At 39.3% G+C, this 25,484-nt stretch overlaps 1 protein-coding gene across 1 annotated transcript in view; it reads right to left on the bottom strand.

Annotated features, from left to right (window-relative positions):
- Positions 1-1,636: 1,636 nt before the first annotated feature.
- LOC128949304 (inositol polyphosphate 4-phosphatase type II-like) overlaps positions 1,637-25,484 on the bottom strand; it is a gene marked incomplete at its 3' end in the record, with an annotated part of 57,825 nt that continues 33,977 nt past the window's right edge. The window contains exons 7-14 of the mRNA XM_054294146.1: positions 22,124-22,268; positions 13,877-14,048; positions 12,882-13,006; positions 11,849-11,966; positions 10,021-10,161; positions 7,373-7,470; positions 3,612-3,724; positions 1,637-1,786 (exon numbers count right to left, since the gene is read on the bottom strand). Of these exons, the coding sequence (XP_054150121.1) occupies positions 1,637-1,786; positions 3,612-3,724; positions 7,373-7,470; positions 10,021-10,161; positions 11,849-11,966; positions 12,882-13,006; positions 13,877-14,048; positions 22,124-22,268 (1,062 nt within the window). The remainder of the gene's footprint in view (positions 1,787-3,611; positions 3,725-7,372; positions 7,471-10,020; positions 10,162-11,848; positions 11,967-12,881; positions 13,007-13,876; positions 14,049-22,123; positions 22,269-25,484) is intronic.

Genomic DNA, 25,484 nt, shown 5'->3' with positions numbered 1-25,484 from the left:
GCAGTAAAGATTTCATCAGGTATTAGTGGCAAACACCACCAGTCCAAACCTACTTGGATGTTTCTTTTCAATAACGTGACTAGTAAGAATTGCCATGCGTAACAAATTTTTCTTTTGCTTTCTCAGTGTTTGTGTAGATGTCGAACAAAAAATTTAATGACTGCGCAAATGGTTTTTAAAATACCCTCAAAATTGAAAGATAACTTTTTTTAAAAGCAACTGCTGCTCAGACTACTGCTCATATTCTACACTCGGTGAGCTGACCCTTGCAAGATTTCACATATCTGTCTCACAAACTGTTAATGACAGATAAAACACACCGCTGCAAAGAGCCTGCCCTGAGGTGACCCAGCAGCAGTCAGGCTGCTGCTCAGGCAGGCCTGGGCTCTGCTGGGCACTCAGAACCAGCCTCAGACCCTGTGCAGGCAGGCCTGGGCTCTGCTGGGCACTCAGAACCAGCCTCAGACCCTGTGCAGGCAGGCCTGGGCTCTGCTGGGCACTCAGAACCAGCCTCAGACCCTGTGCAGGCAGGCCTGGGCTCTCCTGGGCACTCAGAACCAGCCTGGGCTCTGCTGGGCACTCAGAACCAGCCTCAGACCCTGTGCAGGCAGGCCTGGGCTCTGCTGGGCACTCAGAACCAGCCTCAGATCCTGTGCAGGCAGGCCTGGGCTCTGCTGGGCCCTCAGAACCAGCCTCAGACCCTGTGTGCCCGTGGCCCTGGGCACTCAGAACCAGCCTGGGCTCTGCTGGGCACTCAGCACCAGCCTGGGCTCTGCTGGGCCCTCAGAACCAGCCTCAGACCCTGTGTGCCCGTGGCCCTGGGCTCTGCTGGGCACTCAGCACCAGCCTGGGCTCTGCTGGGCACTCAGAACCAGCCTCAGACCCTGTGTGCCCGTGGCCCTGGGCACTCAGAACCAGCCTGGGCTCTGCTGGGCACTCAGCACCAGCCTGGGCTCTGCTGGGCACTCAGAACCAGCCTCAGACCCTGTGTGCCCGTGGCCCTGGGCTCTGCTGGGCACTCAGCACCAGTCTGGGCTCTGCTGGGCACTCAGAACCAGCCTCAGACCCTGTGTGCCCGTGGCCCTGGGCACTCAGAACCAGCCTGGGCTCTGCTGGGCACTCAGCACCAGCCTGGGCTCTGCTGGGCACTCAGAACCAGCCTCAGACCCTGTGTGCCCATGGCCCTGGGCTCTGCTGGGCACTCAGCACCAGCCTGGGCTCTGCTGGGCACTCAGAACCAGCCTCAGACCCTGTGCAGGCAGGCCTGGGCTCTGCTGGGCCCTCAGAACCAGCCTCAGACCCTGTGTGCCCGTGGCCCTGGGCTCTGCTGGGCACTCAGAACCAGCCTGGGCTCTGCTGGGCACTCAGAACCAGCCTCAGGCTCTGCTGGGCACTCAGAACCAGCCTCAGACCCTGTGTGCCCGTGGCCCTGGGCTCTGCTGGGCACTCAGAACCAGCCTCAGGCTCTGCTGGGCACTCAGAACCAGCCTCAGACCCTGTGTGCCCGTGGCCCTGGGCTCTGCTGGGCACTCAGAACCTGCCTCAGGCTCTGCTGGGCCCTCAGAACCAGCCTCAGGCCCTGTTCGCTGGCAGCCCTGGCCTGGCTCAGAGTTCCATGGAGCCCCACGTACCTCCTCATGCAATCCAGCGCCCGGATGAAGAAGTCTTTGTGCAGCTGGTGCTCGTCCCTCAGGATGGAGCACTGCTCCAGCGTCACTGACATGGATGTCCTGTCTTTGGCACTCTTGCAGCAGGTGAAGCGCACTCCGTTCAGCTTGCGGCAAATCTGAAACACGGGCAGGCCCCACAGGTCAGCCCTTCCTTCCTACCAGGCTGCGCAGCCCTACAGCTCTGCAAGCCCAGCGAGGGCTTCCAGACAGCTACAGCACTTCTCAAGAAGAAAACACCTTCTGGAAGTTAGTACCAGTACACTGAATTCCTGAATTTGACATGGGACTTTCATAACTATAAAAGAAACAGTTCCTTCACCGTTTCCTCACTGAATGCAGCAGCTGCCCTGTTCAATGAAAGCTAAATTGTCTGAATATCTGATGAATGAAGATATGGTGAGTCTTAACTCACAAACATGAATGTAGCAGACTAACTTCTTGTGAAGGTATGGAGTCAGACACATCTAACTTACATAGTTTTTATTTTCAACAGGTGAACTGTTCAATGTATGGCTCACAATTAATAAAGTTTAACAAATTGCTGCCATGGATTGTCTACTTTCACTTATACTTTGAAAAAGTTATAACACATAAAGGAAACATGACATTTTGGAGGATGATTCTTCCTCTTAGGAATCAATCTGTGGTTGTATCATTCCATTAGTTTATACTATGGTTTCAAATGATATTTTACTAGAAAAAGAAAAATTGAAGGAGAGCTTCTGTGCCCAAATCTACCATTTCCCAGATATAACCTGTCCTGAGAAAAGGTAATACTTTGCTTACACCTATCCCTGGGGAATCACAGGTGTAATGGTACAAAACCTCAAAATGTTTGTGAGAATGCAGCAAGGCAATAAACTACAGCAGGAATCACAAAAAGAAACTTCCCGCATTGGCTATCATGGGAGAGCTCGCAGGATGAACTGGAACATGAACTGAAACATGACCAGTGTCAGTCCAGCAAATAAGTGTTTCTTCATCTAATGCTAATTGCATTCTTAGAAATTCTATTAAACAATAAATACTATTAAATTCTATAAAAATCAAAAAATACTTAGAGCCTTTAAGTTCTTTGTGATACCATGGTGAGGACAATCTCAAAAGTTTAATTTAGGGAACCAATTAAGGGAATCTTACTTAGAATCCAAAGAGGTACAGGATAGTGAAGGAGAACCTATGAGTGTTTCTTCCATCATATAATTGAAAATTTTAAAAGTTAAATCTGTTTAAAAATTTGAACAGTTGCACTGGGATTTAAAACAAGTACTATATGATAATCTGCTTAAATAATTATGTGAAAGAACTGTTTCATTGAAGAGATTAATTCTCTTTGCACTAGTATCTTTGGAAGCCCCCGATTCATTGGGGCTATTCGATGTGAATGAGTCCTAAAAAAATTTTAAAATATTAAAAAATCATTTATAAAATAAAGTAAAAAAATCCCAGGTAATTATTCTGGATGAGTGATGGGCTCATATGTGGAATCTTGTACTTCCACTGCAATAAAAAAGTGATATTGCACAGCTACTGCACTGACAAAGTTTTCTTCTTACATCTTTTTCAATAAATAAATGGAATATAGAATAACAGTGTGTAGATCACTAGGACCAGAAATACACATTTCAGAAAGTTAAAGTAAGGGAACCAAGCAATCATGTCCCACATCATACCTCAAGGACACTAAAAAATTATTTTGAGTAATTTTATATTATCAAAGAATGGATATCAAACAAATCACTCAAATTCTAGCAGGTTCTACCAGTTTAAAAAGTGAGAAAAAGAAATTGTCTGCAAAAAACTATTACAGCACATCTGCCTCCTTTAACCAGTGAGTTTTCCAGTCATTTCCTTAAAATCCATTGCAGTTACAAAGTCAGCAAGCTTATGAAAATGAGTTTATGGTTAGTTCATCAATTTCTTTGAAACAAGAGAGCTCACCGTTGCAGCCAGCCACATGATTTCTACATTCTTTCTCTTTTTGGCCTGGATATTTTGATGAAGACTTTCTAGCAATCCCTTTAAATCATTTTGTTCTTGAAAATGTGGTAAACCTGGGAAAAAAGGACGAAAAAAGTTGCTCATTTTGATAAGGTTGGTGATATGATTGTCCCGACTAAAGAATGCTCATGGTAAAGAACAGGTCTATTATTTACAGCCTTGTTTTGGAACACAGGATAGAAATTACCAGCTAAATAAGCAAACCTTATGTCTTTTGAGTATTGCCTTGTCCTCCCTAAGATCTTCACGTGGAAATTTGAAGTATCTTCAACCTTTATCTTATAAATGGATGGTGAAAAACAAAACCAAATCTCTGCTGTAGTTCTGTTCATCAGCTATTACAGACATTCAAAAGAAATCAGAAAAATAAAAAAAAAACTGAGTGTATTACAACCTGCTTTGATGGGATGATTATTTTTTAAAATTAAAGTAAAAAATTAGGGTTTTGTTTTCAAATTGAAACATCTAGTTTTTGTTTTAAAATATGCCTTAGATTTTTCTATAATGTAAGATAAGGGTTAAACAGCACTTAGTATCCCCTTTAAAAAGTAACAAAGTATATTTCTCCTGAAATTAAGTGGGGCTTTATTTTGAAGTAGAAAATAATTTCAAGTTTGCTTAAAATCCAAAAATTTACCTGCTTGTTCTGGGTATGGAATTTAAGTTGAAGTTTAATTTATCCTACATCTCCAGCAAAAATTCAAGAGTAGGCAATTTAATTTCCCCCTCTGTTTCATATGTATATAGAGGAGGGATTTTTCTAATGTTGCATTTATCCTTGCTAGTTCTGAAAATCAATAAAAACATGCAGAATCTGTTTTTTGAAATTATTTCTTCTCATGGTGGCAAAGTAAAAAGAATTTAAATCATAGTTATCACCAAATAAAGGGGCCAGAATCAAGTGGAACAAAGTGAAACTAAATTGATCAATGGATTTCTTCAAGCAGAGAAAGTAAATTATCCATCCAGTGAGGGGAAAAAACCCCACAACCCAAGCCCCAAACCCAAGCCCAAAAACTTATACTCAATTGGAAGAAAAAAAATGAGGGAAGTATTAATGAAGGTCAATATCCATTCTCCTAACGTGATCCAAGTTGGAATGATCCCTCTCATCAACAGGCTTTTACCTTTTACATCTAATAAATTCTGTAGTTTCCCTTATCCATGATTCATAGGAAGAAGTACTTTAAATCTATTCAAAAAGAACTAAGTTGCTCCAGTCATACTGTGCTGTCTAAAAAAACTCACAAACAAACAAGAAAAAAAGAAAAAGGGAGGAAAACATACATCCAGAATCTGTTTTGCAATAATTTTAATGTGGATTGTTTTACCTCTGTATCACAAGCTCTGATTGTACATTAGATAATGTAGAGCACATAAAACCACATCACACTCTGCTAGACTATTACACTTGTGCATCTGTTTCTTTAAAACAGAGAGCACAAAATGGCAAAGATGCTTTGAGATGATGCAAATGTATCACTAAACATTCTGTTGCTCCCAGTAGCTTTCCTTTGGGTCACAGCAGAAAACGTGACATCTCAGAGGGATGACTTCAGCACAGGTACAGCAAGAGTCTCCTAATTCACAGTACTGCCAAAGGGGTTGCACCTTGACTGGAAATGATCAATGGCCTAAACTCCTTGGGTCCCCCACAGTACCAAACCACCAAATCAGGCTGATAAGGGGGAGAAGCCTGGAAATACCAAACAGCCTTTTTGTTTTCAGGTACTTACGTACTACTAAACAACTATCTTACGTTTTTGGACCCTTACTGTCTTAGTATTTCTATAAAAGCAGTACCATTTTGAGCTATATTTGGTCAGCATTTTTGGTAGGAACCTTGCTGGAAACATGCTCTTATTTTCAGTTTCTGCTAAAAGAATTTAAGAAGTTAACAAATGGGTAAATGACGAAGTGTATGTTCATCCTAAAGACAGAAAGTCAGTGGATGCTTAGTTACAAGCAAGACTATTATTGCCAAGGAGAAATACAGACACAAGAGGAAAACTAACAGCGAAGGTGGCAATACCTTTCAGGGAGTGGGAAATTGAATTCTTTGAAAGGGAATATATGAATGAGGCAGCAGGCCAGGGAGGCTGCCAAGGGTGGATCCAACAGCCTGGCAAATAGGGCTGCAAATGCTCAAATTCTGTTGGGCTTTTTGAGCACTGTTTGGAACTGACAGCTTTGGGAACACAGTCCTGCATTGATTTTGTAGCACAGATTTGGCATTATAGGAAATTATCTGGATAGGTGGGACAAAACCATCAAAAAGCCATCAATATTGAATGCCTCTCACGTGGCCCCAGCACCAGGGTTGCTGCCAGCCTTGTATGGAGGTTTGTCTTCCAGACGAGGGGGAACAGGAGTGGGATTAAGTCCTGCCACAAATGAACAAGTTTGAGAGCTTCCCTTTTTTCCCAGGGGGCTGGTTTAAAAGGCACATTTCTCCAAGGCAAAAGACTGACTCTGTATACTGGCAGGGAGCTACTGGGAAGGGCAGTGGAACCAAAAGATGCTTTATGTTCCACAAAAAATTGTATAAAGAAGAGACTGAGTTCTTAAAGGTAAAGAAAAAAAGCAAGAAAGTTATAATAACCAGAAAATACATGATGAACTAGACACAATTAGTTCTCAAAAGCCTTCACAGTCTGAAAGAAGTCCAGGAACTGTGTGGCTCACTAATAATCCTTCAGGAAGGCAGTACAAGTTTAAATTGTGTTAATGAAAAGTAGCCAACACTGTCTGCATGCAAATTTTTGCTTTTATAAAATAAAATCCATTTATGAGGTAGCAGATCTACCTTAGTCCTAACCTGCATGAGGTTAGTTTTTCGAGGATGTTTTCTTAGCAAGATTCCCCTCAATTAATCACCCAACTTATTGTATGAGTTTCTCTGTAGACATCCTGGAAATAAATACTAGGTCTGGGGGGGGATGGATGGGCATCCTGCCCATCATTTAGGAAGGGCTTTTGTTTCTGTCAAAATGATTAACAAATTAAAATCATCCTGATATAAGAGATAAACATGTATACATACGCATGTGATGTATTAAAGTTTTACATAGCATTTAAACATCAGGCAGTTAAATCTCCCACATTTGGGACTATAGTTTGGGCATTAAAACTAACAGGATTCGATTGATGCAGATGTTTTCTTCAGTCCTTGCTTCTGGCAATCAGAGTAACAGCATAGTAATGCTTATGTTTATAATACAGAAGTTCTATAGAAGTGGAATACAGGGCCTATTCCAATGAAACCTTGTCGTTCATATAATGATGATGTGGCTCATTGCTTGTATTTGATCTGCAGATTTCTCCATGGTTCACCAAACCTCAACATATTTTCAGAATAAGAACAGAGGGTATGACTGAAGCTGATGAAATTTCCCACCAAGTATTTATGTAAAAATACAGTAGGTACAGACTGTCCTCTACATGAAATATTAACAAACTTATTATTTTAATAACTTAAAATAGCTGTTCAGTTCATCATTCCTCTGTTTCATTTTCTCTGTAGTTTCTGCTGTGGCACAAGGCCTGAAATCACTCCTGAGACCAGCAGGGTCATGTACAGGTACAAAATGTTTAAATTTATGGAACAAGTTATGGGATTCTGCTAATATTACTGTCTTATAACCTTCTACCTACTCAAAGCTTTTCAAACCGATTTGGACATTGCATTATTTTGTACTCACAATCAGGAGGCATTTTTTCTGTAAATAACTTGTAATATTCTTTGAGAAGCTCTAAGTTTTCCTGGTTAATGTTTTCCTGCAAAGTGGTATCTCCAAACCTATGAAAATACACAATAAATTATGAAAAAAACCCAAAACCCACAAACAACAACAAAAGATAAATTATCCTTCATAGTTATTTCTTTGCATAAAGAAATAACTTTGGTGCTAAATGCATTAGATTTTGTCAAACATGCAGTAGTTAAGTTCTTGTATGCTTTGGAATTAATTTTTGGAAACGAGATCATCGCTGATGCATACTTCTTCCAAAAGTTTATTAACAAAGCAATCTATTTACAAACATGCAATAAGGCACTTATTCTTTTCCCCTCACAAATCGTGAATAAATGGAAAGGCACTTTGGGGGAATTCCAATTCCAAAAATTGGGTACCACAGGCAGAGAACACCAACTCTCCATCTCTTAGTGCTGCTACTGCTTAAGCATACCAATTTCTGTAAGAGCTGGATAATATGGAAGTGACACAAGATGGAAGAGAAGCTTATCTACAAAATAACTGTAGCTATAAAAACAAATATCTTTCTCTCTGAGACCAAGATTTCTACAACAGCCACATTTCACATGCCAAGAAACTAAATCTCACGGTACTACAGGAGATATGATTGTAAAGACACGAATGTCCCCATGACAATTAGGGCCAAAGTTTTGAAATTCATCTTCAGAATAGATTTGAAACGGGAATGGAGGAGTACAGGAAGAGAGGCATGGGCAGATAAGTGAGAAACTCAGAGAGAAGGGGACACAGATCAGAAGATACCAAATATGCTGCTAAATTGGGAACAAGGGAAGCAAATATTTCAACAGGCCACAGGGAGAAGATGTAACTACTTCCTTAGTAGCCATTGCTGCACTGTCACATGAGAACATTTCTTTTAAATCGGAAACATTCTCAAGTGTATTCTATCAAAAAACAAATTAAAAGATTTTTTTTCTAATACAGTAACATTTCCTAGAAATTTGCCACGAAAGTGTTTTTATATTCTCAGGTTCTTTATCCCACAAACCCCTCCATGTTTTTAGCCATAAATCGTGTGTGGTGTTTTCAGTCTCAAAAACAAATGTACAACTTTAGGAGTTAAGCAGCATTTTGAATTAAGACAAAAGCAGACTGTAACTGCATGCATTAAAGCTGCTTCTGCATTGAACTTATTTTCTTGGCAGATATTAGTACATATCCATATTTATAAATATGCAGTTATTTTGTTTTCTCCTATGGCTTTCTTTGCACACAATGTAAAATGACCACTGGGAACAACACTTCCTGCCACTTCACTTGCAAGCCAGGCATCTTTTCATACCAACTCCTCTACAAGCCCCCAGGTAATCAGGCTATTTCTAAATGTTGTCAAATTTTTCCTCAGACTATTCATAACTCAGCCCTTCCTGCCTATCTCACTCGTGTAAGCTCCCACCAGCCTGCTTCTTGCTTACCACATCATGTCTTACCTCTTATTTTTTGAGTGTCCCACTCAGAACTGTCATGACTGATTTTGTTGGTTTTGCACATTATGAGTTTGGCCACGTCACTCCTCTCAGCACTTTTCTCTTTATGTCATCAGAATAACCTATTTTCATTTTCAAGAAGTTTCCAAGTTCTCTAACCAGCTATCCAGCTCTTTCACAGTAAAATGCCAGATTTTACTGTCTTTAGATTCAGTCTATGTCTCCCATTTCAACTTTCTGCCTAAATTTTCTCACATACCACCACTCAACTTGGAGAAGTGTCCCATAAACATTCACAAAGCTACCTGATGACATTCTTTAGTAGACTTCTTTAAAAGACTGGGTTTACTTGGCTGTCTACAGTGAACAGGAGATAAAATCCTGTGGTGTTTAACTTCTTGCCTATTACCCAGGTTAAGGATTTTCACTGTCTCCCTCCATTACTCCAGCTACAGCTTTGCTATAAGCTTTTGGCTTAGAGCAAATGCAACCTCAAGATAAGCATTAGGTATTTTGGACGCTCTGTTAATAAAAGCAGCTAAAAGAAAAGAAGTTTTAACAAAGTAGCTGTCTGTATTGACATCTTGACTTCTACTTTGCAGTTTTAGCCCTGCACAAATGTGGTAATTTAACATGACTGACAGATACCCTTCTCTTGGAAGAGAAAATTAATACGTTGGTGAATCCATGACTATTATTATACTAATTAATTCGTTTCCAGCAATCTGTTGCAGAGGAGTACTAATTTCTCTAGCTTATCACTTGTTTGGTCTCTTCAAACCCATCTTCAAGATGTAAGAATTTTGAATTTTCAAACTTGTGTGAGAATTTTAGAGTACTGCATACAACCAAAATTCTGCATCTGAAATAGAAATCCATTTTGCACCTGTATCCAAGAGAAACATGGCACCAACTCTGTGAAACGGAGCCCTGCTTATATGATCTTATCTTCATCTAGACTTTTTCACTGTTCTACATTGCTTCATAGCTTGTGTTTATTTCCTTTAATACCTTTGAAAATACACACTGAGTCAATGTGAGATTGTCTAAGAGCAAATAACAAAGAAGATTTGTTTCTAATCCTGAGAGATAGCCTGTACCAGCATGGAGTACTTGGACAGAAAATGCAACGTGACTTTTCCTTACCTCTCTGCCAGTGTTTGCTGCTCATTGATTCCAACATTAAAGAGCACTGGATACATGCGAAGCAGCTTTCCCTCTTTAATCTCTTGTGGCAGCAGCTCAAACATCTTTGCTGGGAGCTGGACCTCTATAATGTAATGTTCACTAGGAACAATGAAAACAAGAGTGAGGATGGGGTTCTTGAATGTCAGGAAAAGTTTCTTCAGCCAGAGAATGGTTGAGCAGGTTGAACTGGCTCCCCTGGGAAGTGTCACAGCACCAAGCCTCACAGAGTTCAAGAAGCATCTGAACTCTCAGGCACGGGGTGTGATTCTTGGGAAGCCCTGTGCAAGGCCAGGAGTTGCACTTGATGATGCATATGGGTCCCTTCTAACTCAAAATATTCTGTGATTCTGTAAAGAATGTTCCAAAAGCGCCTCTAATAAAAGAATGGCCTCTAATAAAAGCATGTGAGCTCCTGAACAGAATTTCACCTCCCCTGGGTGGCTGGTGTCTACCACCCACACCAGATGATCAGTGCACTGCTAGACAGTGCCACACACTTTGGATTGATTTGTTTGTGCACACAGAATGTCAGGTTTAAGCACTTTCCTAGAAAAAACAATTACAAGTAAATATGCTGACTCTTCAAGATAAGAATTTGTAGTTTGATTTTTCTGTCTTGCATTTCTACAGTCTTTCACTCTCATTTATTGAGCCATACCATATAACAACCAAAATAAAAATGGAGGGTTTCTAAAAAAATTATTAGAAAATAACTAGATTTTCACCTTTTCATCTTTTCTTTTTACGGTTCACTTCCAATGCTGTTTGATAGGAGCAGTCTTATCACAGCTCTAAGAGGAATGGCACTCCTCCACATAAACCTTGTAGATTTTATTTTTAAAATTTTTTTAATTTTAATTATTCCCAATGTATTGCCTATCATATTCCAGCCTTCCTGTTATTTATTCAATCCCTTCTCAGAAAGCCCATATGATGAGAGTGAATCATCCAGATTAATTAAGTAAATCAGTGGTGAAAGCCCCCTTCAGAGGAAACATATATTTTCTAAAAGTTCCTGCTTTTAGCTGAATTTAATTTACAGTCATCTTAAGAGCAATGATACTATTAAGGAAGTGATTTTTGCAAAATAAAACTATTTGGAGCTTCAGACTAGAATAATAATAAAGATGAAAAATCCATTCCAATCTTGTTAACCCTCAAATAGCCAAAATAAACGGAGTATTGCAGTTTATGTCCTGACATTCAGCAGTACTCACGTGAGATTCATAAAGGATAAGTGATTTTGTGCAAGGATTTCTGAGACTGCCTATGTCCTGTGTGATTTTCAGCAGCTAAAAAAGGCTTCCATTTTTAAAAGTGACTACTAAGTTTTTAATACTAAGTGGCATCGGAGTTTTTTGGTTTCCATCTTAAAAACAATCAAGGCCTAACTCTTGGAACTGCAGTTTCATTTCTCATGCTGAAATACAAATTCAGGACATTCAAAAGCAAAGTTTCTCAGTTAGAGACCACATTTGTAAACAATGGCCTTGTCACTTGTCCAGGGTTCAGTATCCATGTGTGAATAATGCACCAGCAGCTCTGCACAACACAGACGCTGCTCAGATTAATCTGTATTAGTAACTGGAACTTCAGCTTTTTATCAGGAGAGTAACCCAGAGCCTACTGGCTTTTAGAATCCCTACTAACTCACCTTCTAAAAAGTAAAACAATGCACTTTCAATAAAACAGAACTCAGCAACAAGAAAACCATTAGACGGGTTTCATGGGCTACAGATTAAAACTGCAGCTCAGTTTCCTGGGCTCCAAGAAACAAAGTTCTTACCGCCTTCCACTTATAATAGGCAAAAAATCTTCTGACTTGGCTTCAATTACTCTAAACATTACTTTCTGCAAATCTGAAATGCCCACAGCCATGTCTTCGAGCATCCCTGCTTCTTCACCTACATGAAAAGATTAAAGAGACTATTAACAGAGTTGGCAGATCAGTCACTGTATAGGTCAGGGCAAAGCAATATATTTTCCAGTCTGTGCATCTAAAAATCACAGTTCTAAATCCACATTACAGTAACCTACATAAAACCAGACTCATTTCTTGAACTGCTGACAATTCTGTGCCCTAAATGGTAACCATGAGTATTAAGCAATTCTGAAAATCAGCCTGCTCTATATAGACATAAAATAACCTCAGAAAAGCCATTTTTGTCTATTCTGAAAGTTTTCAAAAGGCTTTCCTGCTGATGGAGGACAAAGGTTTTGAGAATAAAAACAAGCATCATGTAAAATGGAGAAGACAGCTATCTCCAAATGAGCAACTGCATAATAAAGCTGCACAAATGCTAAATTCCTCTACTTTAGTCAAAATCTCTGATTCAGGGAATGATTCTAATAGATCTAGTTCAAAGTTTGAAACATAAGGCAATTTCTCCCTCCAAATTTCCTTTTTAATGCATATCAAATAATGGCATGTGTAACAAACTATGAAACTGTTTTCAGGCTATCTTCACATTATCAGCACTGGGGATCAGGGCCGAGGCTGATAAAAGCAGTAAGTGTTTAAATCTTCCGTTTGCATTAGTTTTATAAACCTGCTATTTTGGGTCAGGTCTGCATGGAACAATAAGCAGGCCGTGTTCTCTGAGGAACTCAGAATGAAACAGATTAATAACTTTTGCTGCAGAATTAACAACACAGTGTCAATGACTTCAGCTGTGCTATTATGTGCAAGTCTACTGTCTTGTAAGGACAAGATTTGATTCAGCAAGCCAAATAAGAGGCTTGCTGAGGTTAAAATAAGAACTTCCTGGGTAACTTCTGGGCAGGGAACATAAGGAACTTTGTCCAAGAGCAATACTTACTGTATGTGCTAAGGAGTCCTTCATACTGCACCAGCAATCCAACAGTGTGAAGCTGTTGTAAAAATCCTTGATCATGTAAACCTGTGTGCAATTTGATTGCAAAACCACAGACCAATCCAGCGAGTTGTAAAGATAATTAAAAGATGTGCAAGAGTGTTACAAGACAAACAGATACAAGACATTTCAACTGTTACAAGACAAACAGTTAAAATGAGGCTTGCCATCATTATACACAACAGAGGTAGCACCTACATATTTGAGAAATCAGCATAGGTATTTCTGTTTAGTGACTAAGTACATGATTTCATAATAATGTATTTTGATGGGTTTTTTGGGGGTGTATAAAGTAGTGAAATATTCTGTTAAGGTATATTAGATAAGCTTAATTTGTTTTGTATCATTGTGTGTTATTTACACTGACATAAATAAGACCAGAACCTCACTTGTCAGGCTTCAAACATGCAAGACTGTGAATTAAACATGTGAATTCTGATGGATTTGAAAGTGGTTCAACATCTAATGTAACTGAATCTCCTAGGCAGCTGCCAACTTAAGAGAGAAATTAAGTGAAATGTTTAGAAAAAAATCTATCTGAAAAAAACATGATATACAGGAGAAGACATAAAGAGCTTCAGTTATTTGCCAAGAAAAGACAGTTCTAAGGAAAGACATGCTAATAGTATTTAAACACTTAAAACACTGCCACAAACTGAAAACAAATTATCTTCTCCCTATTTCCAAGGTGACCAGGAGAAAAAAATCTCCCTGGCTTGGATGCTGCCTAGCCAGTACCATGGATTTCTACTTCCTATTTAATTTCTTACCACATTATAAATTATTTAGGTGAATATAATGGAAAATAAATGAAAAAGCTGTATCAAATTGTAAGGGAAAAAAAAAAAAAACAATGAGAAAGAAACCCACAAACACTGGCATGAAGAGTATGCTTATAATTAGAGCAAGAGAAGGAAGTGAGCGACACAAGACAACCTACTGCTTGGCTGAAGACGATGTCTCTCCTCAGGGTCAGCATCAGGCACTGGGGCAAGCCACAGGCAAGTTCCTGGAGCAGGACAAAGGCCATGGACTGCTTGGCCCTGGTCACCACCTCTGCCATGCAGGCCTTCAGCGTGACCACCTGCGGGTACAGCTGCTCGTACCAGTCACCTACAACACGACAGGTCATCTGCTCCAGACTGGAAAACTCGCAGTGAAAAACCCTTCTTCACTAGGAAGGATGGCAGGAGCAGCTGTGCACATCACCCTTCCCTTTAAAACAACCCCTGCAGCTCTCCCCAGACCACTGTGGGACCACAAATGCCACTGGAGAACATACTTATAAGCAGGATTCCATCTTACCACTGGGAATGGGGTTAAATCCCTGGCCTGAATCCAACTGCACTCTGAAACAATGGCCTTTTCCAACAGTCCCAGCATCCCTGTAAAACTGGTATTCAAGTGTCACAAACAGAGTACACAGGGAAACACATAAAACCTCATTTAGCACACAGAGATTAATACAGTGGCGATGGAGTCTCCTTTCAGGACTCAGAACTGGCTATATAAGAAATGAAATAGCATCAAAAATGCAAAACCAGAGAGAATAACCAAATATTTAAGAAAAGGTGGGTGCTGGAGGGTAAAACACAATAACAATTAGGTATCTGGAAGGGTATCACCTACTTAATCTACAGGCTGGAAATATAAAAAGCTTCAGACCATATTCCTTTTTTTTTAGATTCTATGTTGTTCTCTTTAAACATTTAGAGATTTTGAACTCATTTTAGCTATTTCTATCAGAGAGATGCAGAGTATTTTGAAACATGTTTTTCTCTATGAAAATACACGCTAGGCATATTAAAAAAAACACTCATGAAATGATTGAAAAATGTGATTCCTTAATACATTACAAATGAAACAGTGATAACTAGGAATGGAGGAGAATTGGAACACCTTACACAAACTTGCCCAATAATCCCAGCTACTCCTGAATTTTATATGATTTAATAAAATCAGACCTGCCTTGTAGTTGCATATGGCTTTGCCTACCCCTAAGTTGAGCAAATAATAAAAACAAATAAATAAATCCCCCTCCTTCAGAATCTACATCTCAGTTTGATTGTACAGTTTGAAATGAGGGAAATCAACACTCTAGAAGAATCTATATAAAAGTTGGGAATGCAACTGACAATGCAACAGTCTATAATTGGCTCATATTTTCTGTAGGTCAGTGTAATTAAGAATCAATGATAATTAAAATCTGTTGTAATTAGGTGCAAGACAGCAACGTGTTGTTTCAGGTAACATTCTGAGTCAGGCCAGTAAAACCTCATTAGAACTGAGGAAGTTCTTGAGGCAGAAGACAGCTGCCTGTTGCCAGTCAATTTGGCTGAGCTCCAGAAAAACACACAAATTAATAAAACTGCAGCCAAGAAGACTGCAGAGAGCTTTGAAAGCTGGGAGAAATTAGAGAAAGCAAGGAGCAGGAAAGGGGAACAAGGACAGAGCATGCACAGAGAATCGGATGAGCTCTTTGTTAACTTTGTGGTCAGACAACATGAGTTTTACCACAGTCATACATATTTAACCATGAGTAACACAGACTGAGGAAGCATTCCCTGGAAAAAAGCAGTTCTGAAGCGAGTGTCATCCTGACAAAACAGACCATGAGCCACCCCCAGGCACAAGCTCCAGGTGATTTTATACATGTCATTGGCTAACAGAGTGATGACACGCTGTGTGCCAAACGCTGGTGTACACGTTTTAGAGAGGCTGCTGGAAAAATGGAGAGCTTGCAGCGCAGAGCTACCAAGATTTAATCTCCTTAAGCTGATGAAAAAGACTGAGCAGCAACTTGATTTCCCCTCTTCCTGAGGAGAAAATAACAAGAACTAACTGTGGTGTTTATTCCAGGGAATAAAAGCAAAAGAACAACCAGAGGCTGCTGCAAAACACAGACGAGTTTAGAAATAAGGTAGACAAAAAAGTGTAATGTACTGGAAGCCAGTGTAGACAGATCAGGCAATCTAAAGTCTCAGTCAAATTACAATCCTTTATTAATTTAAGCAATATACATATGCCAATAAAAGCATCAGCAGCAAAGTAAGCTCAAAGTCTAAAGTCTAAGAGTTCTCTTAGAGTGACTCAGTAAATCATATTGTATACATTTTAGAATAAGATATTTTTCAGAATACCTTTGTAGAATCACTTCAGGAAAGGAATAATACAAATTATTGCTTTTAACACATTCATGGACTCACACACATTGAGCCTTCGGATCTCAACTTTCTTTTAAATTAAAATCACAGCGGAAAATTGTTTGAAGAAGGGGTGAAGAATTAACTGAATGAGTGACCATCTAAAAAAAGGAGATTAGAAGCAAGAACAGAAGCGACAAGGAGACTCCGGGATGACTGGCAGGTTGCTAAAATGACATGGGCAGCCTGTCAGTTTGGAACACTTAGCATCCAGAAGAACTGTCAGAGTCTCCGGATAAAGCAAAGAAACTCAGCACAAAAATAGAGCTAGTCAGCCACGGGAAACTAAAACAAGGCATGAAAACCAAACATATTAAATTAAAAAATTAAAGGATGAAACTAAAAGGACAGTACCACCGCTATGCAGTTAGAATGAGATTAAAACAAAAGTGCATGTTCCACAAAGCACTGAGTAAATATTCCATGTTCATTGCCAAGAGAGTGATGGCAGCTCAGTCTGTGACAGGATTTGCCCTTTGGTTACTGGAAAACGCCCTTCAGCCCCATGTTCCTGTAATCAACAGGCTGTGCAGGCAAATGACCTGCTTAGCACCCAGCTAGTCAGTTCTGCGTGCTCATATCCAAGTTGCAATATGTCAAACCACATGTTAAATTTTATAAACTTTGGCAGAAAAGCAAGCTTCTGGTCTTTTCAAAGTCAGGCCCACTGAAATGCTCATTAAAATATGCTGGTAACCAAAAAGGATGCTTCAGCATAGTACTCCTATCTCCTTTAGCCCTAGCAACAGATTAAAAAAGCCAATTTTGTCACTGCTATTTGTGCCACCTAAAATCCATAAATTGCTTTAAGTCACTTCAAAACTTGAATGGTATGAAGTTAAAAAACCAAACCTTAAAGAAAAAGCAGAAGAATGCATAATGTTGTGCCCTTAAAGCAAAGGGGGGCACTACAGCCACACAAATGTAAGAAATACAAATATAAATGTGACGTATAAATGTAACAGCAGATACCCACGAGGTAACGTTTCACTTAAATTAATCACTCGCTACCTGATCATAAAAATATTCCATGACAGAATTGAAATAATTAGAGGTAAAAAAACATAAATGAGTTGTCTTTATGTCACAAAGTGATCATTAGACAAACTCTGTTTTAATGAAAAAGGCAGGCAAATCAAACCAACCAACCAACACAGCAGCAGTAAATCCCTAAAATCAGCATGAAATAATTAACCCAGAATTTGATTTTACTGACTTAGGAAAGGAACAGTCTTTGAATTAATGTTTTTTTTTTTTAAAGGGAGGTTTAAAAAGACAGAAGATTGCACATATTCAACTTTGCACCATAAAAAGGTCAGTGCCTTATTTCTTTATTTTGCCACGCAGCTCTTGGAGCTCAGCTGAACTGCAGCTGAGGGCTAAGCTCTTTGAAAAAGGAGGAGGCTTTGTACTCATAATGCTGCAGCAGTTCTTGCAGGAACAATAAAAACCTGAATAAGATTTCCTGGTGTTCCTGCACTTGAAGGTAGCAGTTTGCTTTGCACAGTTTGGGTGTCCAGAAATTTGGAATTCTTGGGATTTATTATTCCACTGCAACCATCCAAGATTTTCTCCACTGTCACATGGATTAATAGCTAAACCCAAAACCATCCAATAATACCTACATGAGCATCTCAGCATGCTTAGTCAGAGTGAAAACAGAAAGAGAGGACAAAGGTAATAAAAGACAAAGCTAAGAAAATCTAATACACTTTAAGCATAGGAAGGTTCTGTGAATGCTGTGCAACTAAATATTCTTATATCTTGTTTTAGTTTGTTGATTCAGTTAAACAGTCTTTCCCTTACATATTTTTCAGCTTCTGTTTTTAGCCAAAGTACTTAGAGAAAGTACTGCTGAAGGGGATTGTCTTGTATTCCTGGGCTACATTCAGCCCAGATAAGGATCCTATCAAAAAGAAAAGGATGACACAGAAGAGAGGGGAAAAGGGGAAAAAAAAGCATAAGTAAAACTTTTGTAAATACAAGCTTCAAAGAAAAGGAAGGAAAAATGTGAGGAAGAGGAAGGAAAGAGAAAGCTTTTCACATGTGACTGCTCTAAATAAATTATGTCTGCTGCTCAAGGACACAGACCACAGAAAAATTTTTCATCTTCATGACTAAACAATATTTTATAATAAAAGCTTTTCTGAAGATTCCAATAAAACTAGAGCACGGCTTTATTTCCCACAGAACATAGCTTTATTTCCCACTTCTACCAGCCTGCATTGGAAGGGATGCAACGAAAGATGTAGTCCCCATCCCCAGGGCAATGAAAGTCCGAAATTTTGAATCTAAACTTATATAGTCCCCAACAGGTATGAGATAATACAAGAAAAATAAACCCACATATGTCTGTAGCAATGTGAGTATGAACAGAGGTCTCCTGTAATTCCAGCTAGGAAATGTGGCAATGTTCCCCAGGTGCTCTTTGCAAACCTATGCTGAAGGTTATCAAGGGCCAGTTCACGGAGCTCATGATTCCATAATTCACTTAAAGGCAAAATCCAGGTGCAATCACACTGGCAACTCAAATTGTTTGTGATGCTAGGTGGATCCTGTGTGTATCAAATGGGGGAGTCCTCACGCAGAGGCAGCGAGGGAACGGCTGGGTGGGAGCTCTGACAGGAGGCACGAGCAGCAGACAGAAACAGCAGCCACATGCAGCAGCCAAGCACAGACATCTGTCGGGGCTGTGCCAGCACCAGAGCCAACGCTGTGTTCCACTGGCACCTCTAATGCTGCAGGACAGGCTTTCACATCACAACTCTCACGGAAAACGAAAAGGCAAAAGTGAAAAGAATTTAATGTTGTCACATATTTCTCCAAGGCAAACCAGACTAGAGTCAGAAGAACAACAAAAAAGCCCTCTCCTTAAAAATCCTTCTACTCTTCCTGATTTATCCTGCAGAGGATTCATAATCCTGCGACTGATGAAACCATAGCATGTTACCTTGGTAACTGTAACTCAAATTCAGTCTTTAGAATACACTCAAAGGTCAGACTGCATGAAAAGTTAAGGCTAAGGAAGGTATAATTCACATTGAAAGGCAGAGTACAGCAAAAAAAAGTGCTCCAGTATCTCCAATTACAAAGATTCCAAACAACAAATATAAACATGTTTGAAAAAAGAGAGTAAGACCACACAATGCCATAGTCACTGAGACTGCAAATATCAACCTACTTTAGGAAACTCTGAATATATGTTACAACAATATCTAAATTTATATGAAAATGCTATTGCATCAAAATATTGTCATAATATTTTCTATCATCTAAAATGAACAGATGTGCATTTTTTGAAAGGTCTTTCATTGCTATATGCTACAAAAAACCAGTCAGGTTCACTAAATAAGCAAAAATTTAATCTCATACTTCAAGGCTTATTTGTTATTATTTTGTTCAAAACTCTGCATTCTTTTTCTTACAAAAGCAGCCCAATTTCTCTGAGTATCAACTAAAGCAGTTTCAGACTTAAAGATCAACCTGTGCCATATATTTGCAGTATTAATGAAATACATTATGCTCAAATATGCTCAAATTATGTATAATATATAAGCAAGATGTGGCAAGCTTTTCATTTATGTCACGTTTGTGAATTTTAAGTAGTGCAAAAGTCTGTTATTTTAGAAATGTATCTATGGGCGTACACAGTGTGATTTTGTATCTAGGAAAATGCTGTGAACTCATAATCAGGCTTCAAGTTTAAAATGAAGCAGAATTAAAGCCAAATTTGTAACTGTAAACGTGGAATCTCAACCTCTGTGTAGTTGCTTCACAGTGCAGCCTTAGGGTTTCACGTTAAATTTCAGAGAGGGAGATGCAGAGAAAAACAAACATCTACACCCACACTCTCATAGAGAAGTCAAGCATGAAAAATTCTGGCCCCAAAGTTTTGAAAATCATTAGGGAACCAACTTTGGCACACACCTGGAAAGCTCTTCGGAAAGCTCCATCTTTCAAGTTAGTCCTATAAAAGAAAGCAATTTTAAAACGTCTCCATCTCTATGTGACCTTGAAAGTCCTATAAACTGTCCAAGGCATTCCTAAAACGATGTCTTACTCAAAAAGGACATGAAAACACAGCAGTTTGCCCCACAGATCTCTGCAGCTCTCATGCGAGGGAGTGTTAGAGAACTTTCAGGACAGCTCAACAAAAGCACTGCTCTCACTGAAGGACACCTGTACTTATTCAAGAGAAATAGGGATGGCTCTGAAATGAAGAAAAAAGCAAGGATTTATTCCAGCATCATAGCAGTTGGATATTTTTTGTGTCTTTGGCCCACCAGCTCCAGAAGACAACCTCTCAGCTGGATGAAGCTCATCTAAATTTTCTAACCATCACTATTATCATTATTGCTAAGCAAGAGCTACCTTTCATTCTACTTGATGACTTGATGGCTGCCTTATTACAGTACTTTAAATGATGCAACTTTGCTTTTTCCTTTTTTGTTTTTGGCTTGTGACCTAAAAGTTGTAACCAATATTTCATTTGCCTGTGCTGGTTAAATCCATAACACGGCGTATAGCAGAGGAGATACTCAGGGGGTTGAAGAGAGTGAAGGAAATTAGGGAAAAGTCTGTAAAAGTCTGTAAAAGGCCCACCATCTAAGGATTCTCCCAAGTTCAAAACTACACCTACCTAGCTGTTGAATATTTGTACTTTCTCTGAGGAAGGCGGGAAAGGTGTAGAAAGCTGTGTTGATATTTTTCACCTGCAAGCCTTCACTAGAGAGCAGAGATTATATCACCCTCCTGTCTAACATTACATGCCTGGTAGACAGAAACTTAGAGAACCAAACAGATAAGGAATAAGCTGCTCTCTGAACAAATCACACAAAATCAAGTCCAACACATCTTGCACTGAAAACAAGGATGCCAGGACTCCAGCATAAACCTCTCACACTGGTAAAATGCAGATGTTACAGCTGCATTAAAAATCAATACTACAACCAGAATTCACAGATCTCACCAGTACTACACAAATGACATAAAACTTTAAAAGTGATTTTAATTCTTGTTGTGTAAGAAATAAATTACAAGTGAGTACTGATAACTTTAAAAGTCTTTATATAAAATGATGTAATTAAATTCCGTGGAGAACATGTAAGGGAAGACACAGGATAAAATGCACAATGAAAAAAAAGAAAATTGAAACTATACAAAACTGTACAAAATAAAGCAGTTGTGTTGGTTTGTTGTTTTGTATGGGGAGTTGATTTATTTAGCCAAAGAGTGGCACAAAGGTTGGCTCTGATGTCCTTCCATTAGGACTACTACCACCATCACTAAGGATCTGTTTCATTTATTGCAACACACTTTCAGACTAGAAAATCCCATTAGACTTATTAAGCAGATATAATCTATGCATCAAGAATGCAAACATGAATCATAGGAGAAGATCAGAAGAAGATCAGAAGATGAGAAGGAGAAGATCAGAAGGTGACAAGGACCCTTGTCACAAAATTTTCTTTACATCATCCCACTGAATTATTCCATTTGACCTTTTGACACAGGCTGACAGGTATATCCAGGTAAACATGAATTTTATCAAATCAGAAAATAAAAATCAGTATATCACCTCAGAAAAGCAGAAGCATTTGCAGGAGAATGACACTGATTCAGAATGTTCACCTTTCCTTACAAATTTTCTATGGGGTAAGACACAGTCCAATTTTTTTTTTCCTCAAAATACTACACGCAAGTAAAATCTAGAGTAAATTAAATTACATCAGCCTACAAAAAGAAAAGACTGTAGTTTCAAAAGGTTTACACTCTAGCACAAACAACTGCACATGGCAAGCAGTCTGAGCACACATTAAAGCTGTACTTTGATAAATAACCTCCCACAAATGTGTAAACCTTGCCATTAGCACTCTCATCAAAGATACTATGGAGTCTTCTCTAGATGACTTTTCTGTAGCTGTGCAAATTTTTCTTTACTCTTGTCAATGACTAAAAAAAAAAAAATTAGGGGAGGTTGCTTACCGCCTGTATGCAACACCTTGCAATCTTCTGCTGAAGGCTCATTTTCACCCTCTTTGATGTTGCTGATGTTGTCCTTTTCAAGCAGCCTGTCCACTATGGCAATAAGGCAGTTCAAACTCTTTGCCACGTTGGCCCAGACCCTGTCCTGAAAAGACCAGAATTATCACTGCATGTTACTGCAGAAAAAAAACCAAAAAGGGACAATAGTAAGTTATTCATGATGTTAGCATACGACTGCTCCTCTCATCCTTCAGCCTATTACCAACCTGAGCCTTTTTCATGGAGATTCTCTTGCAGCGTAAATGAACCCAAACTTTTATGGTTTTAGACACTGTGCACAAGCGCTTCAAACTTGACATAATGCAGACAAAGTTTCAGGTCTAATAGCAAGGAACTGAGCAGCTTGTCTATTTAAATGATACCTTAAGAGTACAGACACACTCAAAGCTTGACAAATGAAACCTTGTGTGGGCCAGTTTTGTCACAGTGTTTAATAACCTCTTTTTGATAATTTAACATATCCTGTATTTTATCACATCAGTTACTCTGCTGAAGAAAATGTTAATTCAAGGACTAAAATGAGAAACTTGCTGTCATGGCATATTTATTAGCTAACACAATTTCAGTTTTGTTCCTCACCTCTCACACAAACTGCAACCGTCACACTTAACTGAGTTTACAATAGGAGAATTAGGGAAGTAATAGAGAGGTACAAAAAGTTCTGTACAAGCAGAGAGGAAAAGAAATCATGTGGAGCATAAGAAAGAGCTGTTATGGATCAGAGATATAGGGAGGGTCCTTCAGGTGCTGGATGCTGCAGAAATCAAAGCTTTTGCACCTACTTTTGCAGCACTGAATAAGAAGGAAGAAACCAAGCCATACAAGTAATGAGGCTGTTCACAAGACAAGCAATCAGACTAAAACCAAACCATAACAAACCCACAGAAACCACCCTTCCCTCTCCAAGTATATGTTTCAATGCTGAGTCATTCTGAAAGTATTGCAGAGCAACCAGAGTTTGCTTGAGGGTTAAAAATGGGAATTTAACATCACTGCTTTGTTTTGTATTTTACAGAGCCAGAAGCATTATGTATTTGTCAGGTCTTCAGGCAGAAAAATGAAGTTGCAAAAATACCAAGAGAGAAGGTTAAAGAAAACTGAGAACTCAGAGAAATAGCATAGTTCCATTTAAATGGCAACCCTTGGATTTTGAGTGGAGGCAAATCTAGAGCCACTGCTAAGGCAAACATTTAAATCTAATGTCGCTTTTCAACTATATGCCTCGCTTCAGCCTGACTAGAGGGATCTTATCTTATGCCCTGCTCCCTCCTCCTGAGGACACAAAAGACTGAGGGCAGGTATAGATTCCTTCCAAAGTTTCCTCCTCTATGCACTTCAAGCAATCCTGAAAAAACATTTACAATATGTGTGAAACTACTGATTTTTACCGCCCACAAGCATAATTCTGGGGAGAAGGATTCTATGAAGAATCCTCCAGAGTATAAGGGAGCTTCAGAGCTTTCAGTCACTGAAGTTGCTGAGGAATATGCAAGTGAGGTTGCTCAGAGAAGTTGGAGCAATCTAATTTCCCTTTTCTTTTGTGTGATGGGGGAACTTAATTCCTGCACAAAAAAAGCATTAAGCTCTTAAAGAGCATCTGGAGTTATTGCACAAGCAACACAAATATGAGCCCTTGTTTCACATTGGAAAGAGCACTTTTTTCAAACCAACTATTAACCCAGCATTGAGATGATTTCTATACAATATTCCCACAAACGTTCCCTGAGGGTTTAGAAGCAAAATTCATAAACATCTGTTGACAGAAAGCTCACTCTTATTATCATGTATCTGGCTTTTTTATATACAAGCAACTGAGAGGGAGCAAGGGCCTGTTTCACAGCCCCTTTTCTCCACACAGGAGGCTCCTGGGATTGTGGGCAGATAGAAAATGTAGAGGCATCTATTTATCATTCATTGAGATGTTATTCTGTCTGCACCAAAGGCAGTCACATTTATCTAAGAAGGCTGTTGAAATTCTGCAGTTTGGCAGGAACAATTTTCAAGTAAAACTGCAGTTTCCCATCACTGAAAATCAAGTGGCTTCTATGATTCTCCATGAGAAGAAATTAATCCGTTTCTTTGTTGGAGAATTTTGCTCAGACATGGCTTGAAGGAAAAAAGGCCATGAAAATATACAGCTGATTGAAAAGTAAAAGGCAGCTGTAAACAGCAAAGTTCTCAGGCTTGTTTTTAATAACAAGTAAATACCTTGTCCTTGGGTAGTGATGGGAAAGCAGTGACAAACATGGAGGCCTTGAGAACAGTTAATAACAGGATGAGAAACACAAGTTTTGGTCTCAATAACAAACCACAGGTATTGAAAACAAGAGGAGGGGTTGCTGTGTAATCTGTAGCCAATGATGAGCTCGGGTTTTGCAATATGTATGAACTTAATTAACACGGTTATAAAAATGTGCATGTTGGATCAATAAATTGGAGTTCGATGCTGATCAATTAAGATGGGCCGTCTCCCTTCACTTCGTCACTTCTTATTGTCATCTTTTACTACTTCCAGAATATTTTCCTGTAGCCTAGCACTGACCTTTCATCTTCTTAAGCAGATGAAAAGATGGAAAGGCAGGCCTTGGCATCAGTGAAAGCTGGGCACCTCTCCTAGGACAATTAAAAATGAGCCTGTAAAATAATTCTCTTTCATTCATCCAACTGAAAAAATTGTAATTAAGTTCCATCTGATCAGAAAGTATCATTAAAAACTAAGACACCTTCCTCATTTCAGAGAGCAGGAATGGACACTCCTTTCTGTCACTGCACCTGACTGGATGTCTTCCTTCTAAACACTGCCAGCCAGTGGAGTCCCAGAGGCTGTTTCTGTTTTTAAAGGATTCTCAGCCTTTCCGAATTCACCACAGAGCTCCTCAGTCACTTCTTGTCCCTCCATACACACCACTTCAGCTGTGTGCTTTGCTTGTGCCATGTATGGCACAGCATCTGCACCTCCAAGCACTCTGAAGATGCTGTGTCGCCTTCATTTCAGTGGATATTCAGATAATTCCTTAAGGCCTTTTTGAGCTCTGCTCAGAGATTAACACCCTCGTGGGCTGCTTCAAGGGTCAGCTTAAAGAGTTGTTTAAGGATGTAGATTTCAGGCAAAACTAAAGTTCCAACTGCAAAATGTAACACTAGTACTTATAATAGTACTTATAACACTTAGTACTGATAATAGTGAGGAAAAAACCTACAACAGCAAAGGAGGATAGAGCATTGTGCATACAAAGCAACATATATTAAAGTTTTTCCCTTTATAGTTGTGTTTCACAGTGGATTAAGTGTTTTTTCAAAT

This window comes from Melozone crissalis, unplaced genomic scaffold (genome assembly GCF_028551555.1).
Source record: "Melozone crissalis strain CALT ecotype California unplaced genomic scaffold, PUWL_Pcris_2 ptg000221l_1, whole genome shotgun sequence".
Classification (NCBI taxonomy): Eukaryota; Metazoa; Chordata; class Aves; order Passeriformes; family Passerellidae; genus Melozone; species Melozone crissalis.
This window is presented reverse-complemented; position numbering and strand designations above follow the sequence as displayed.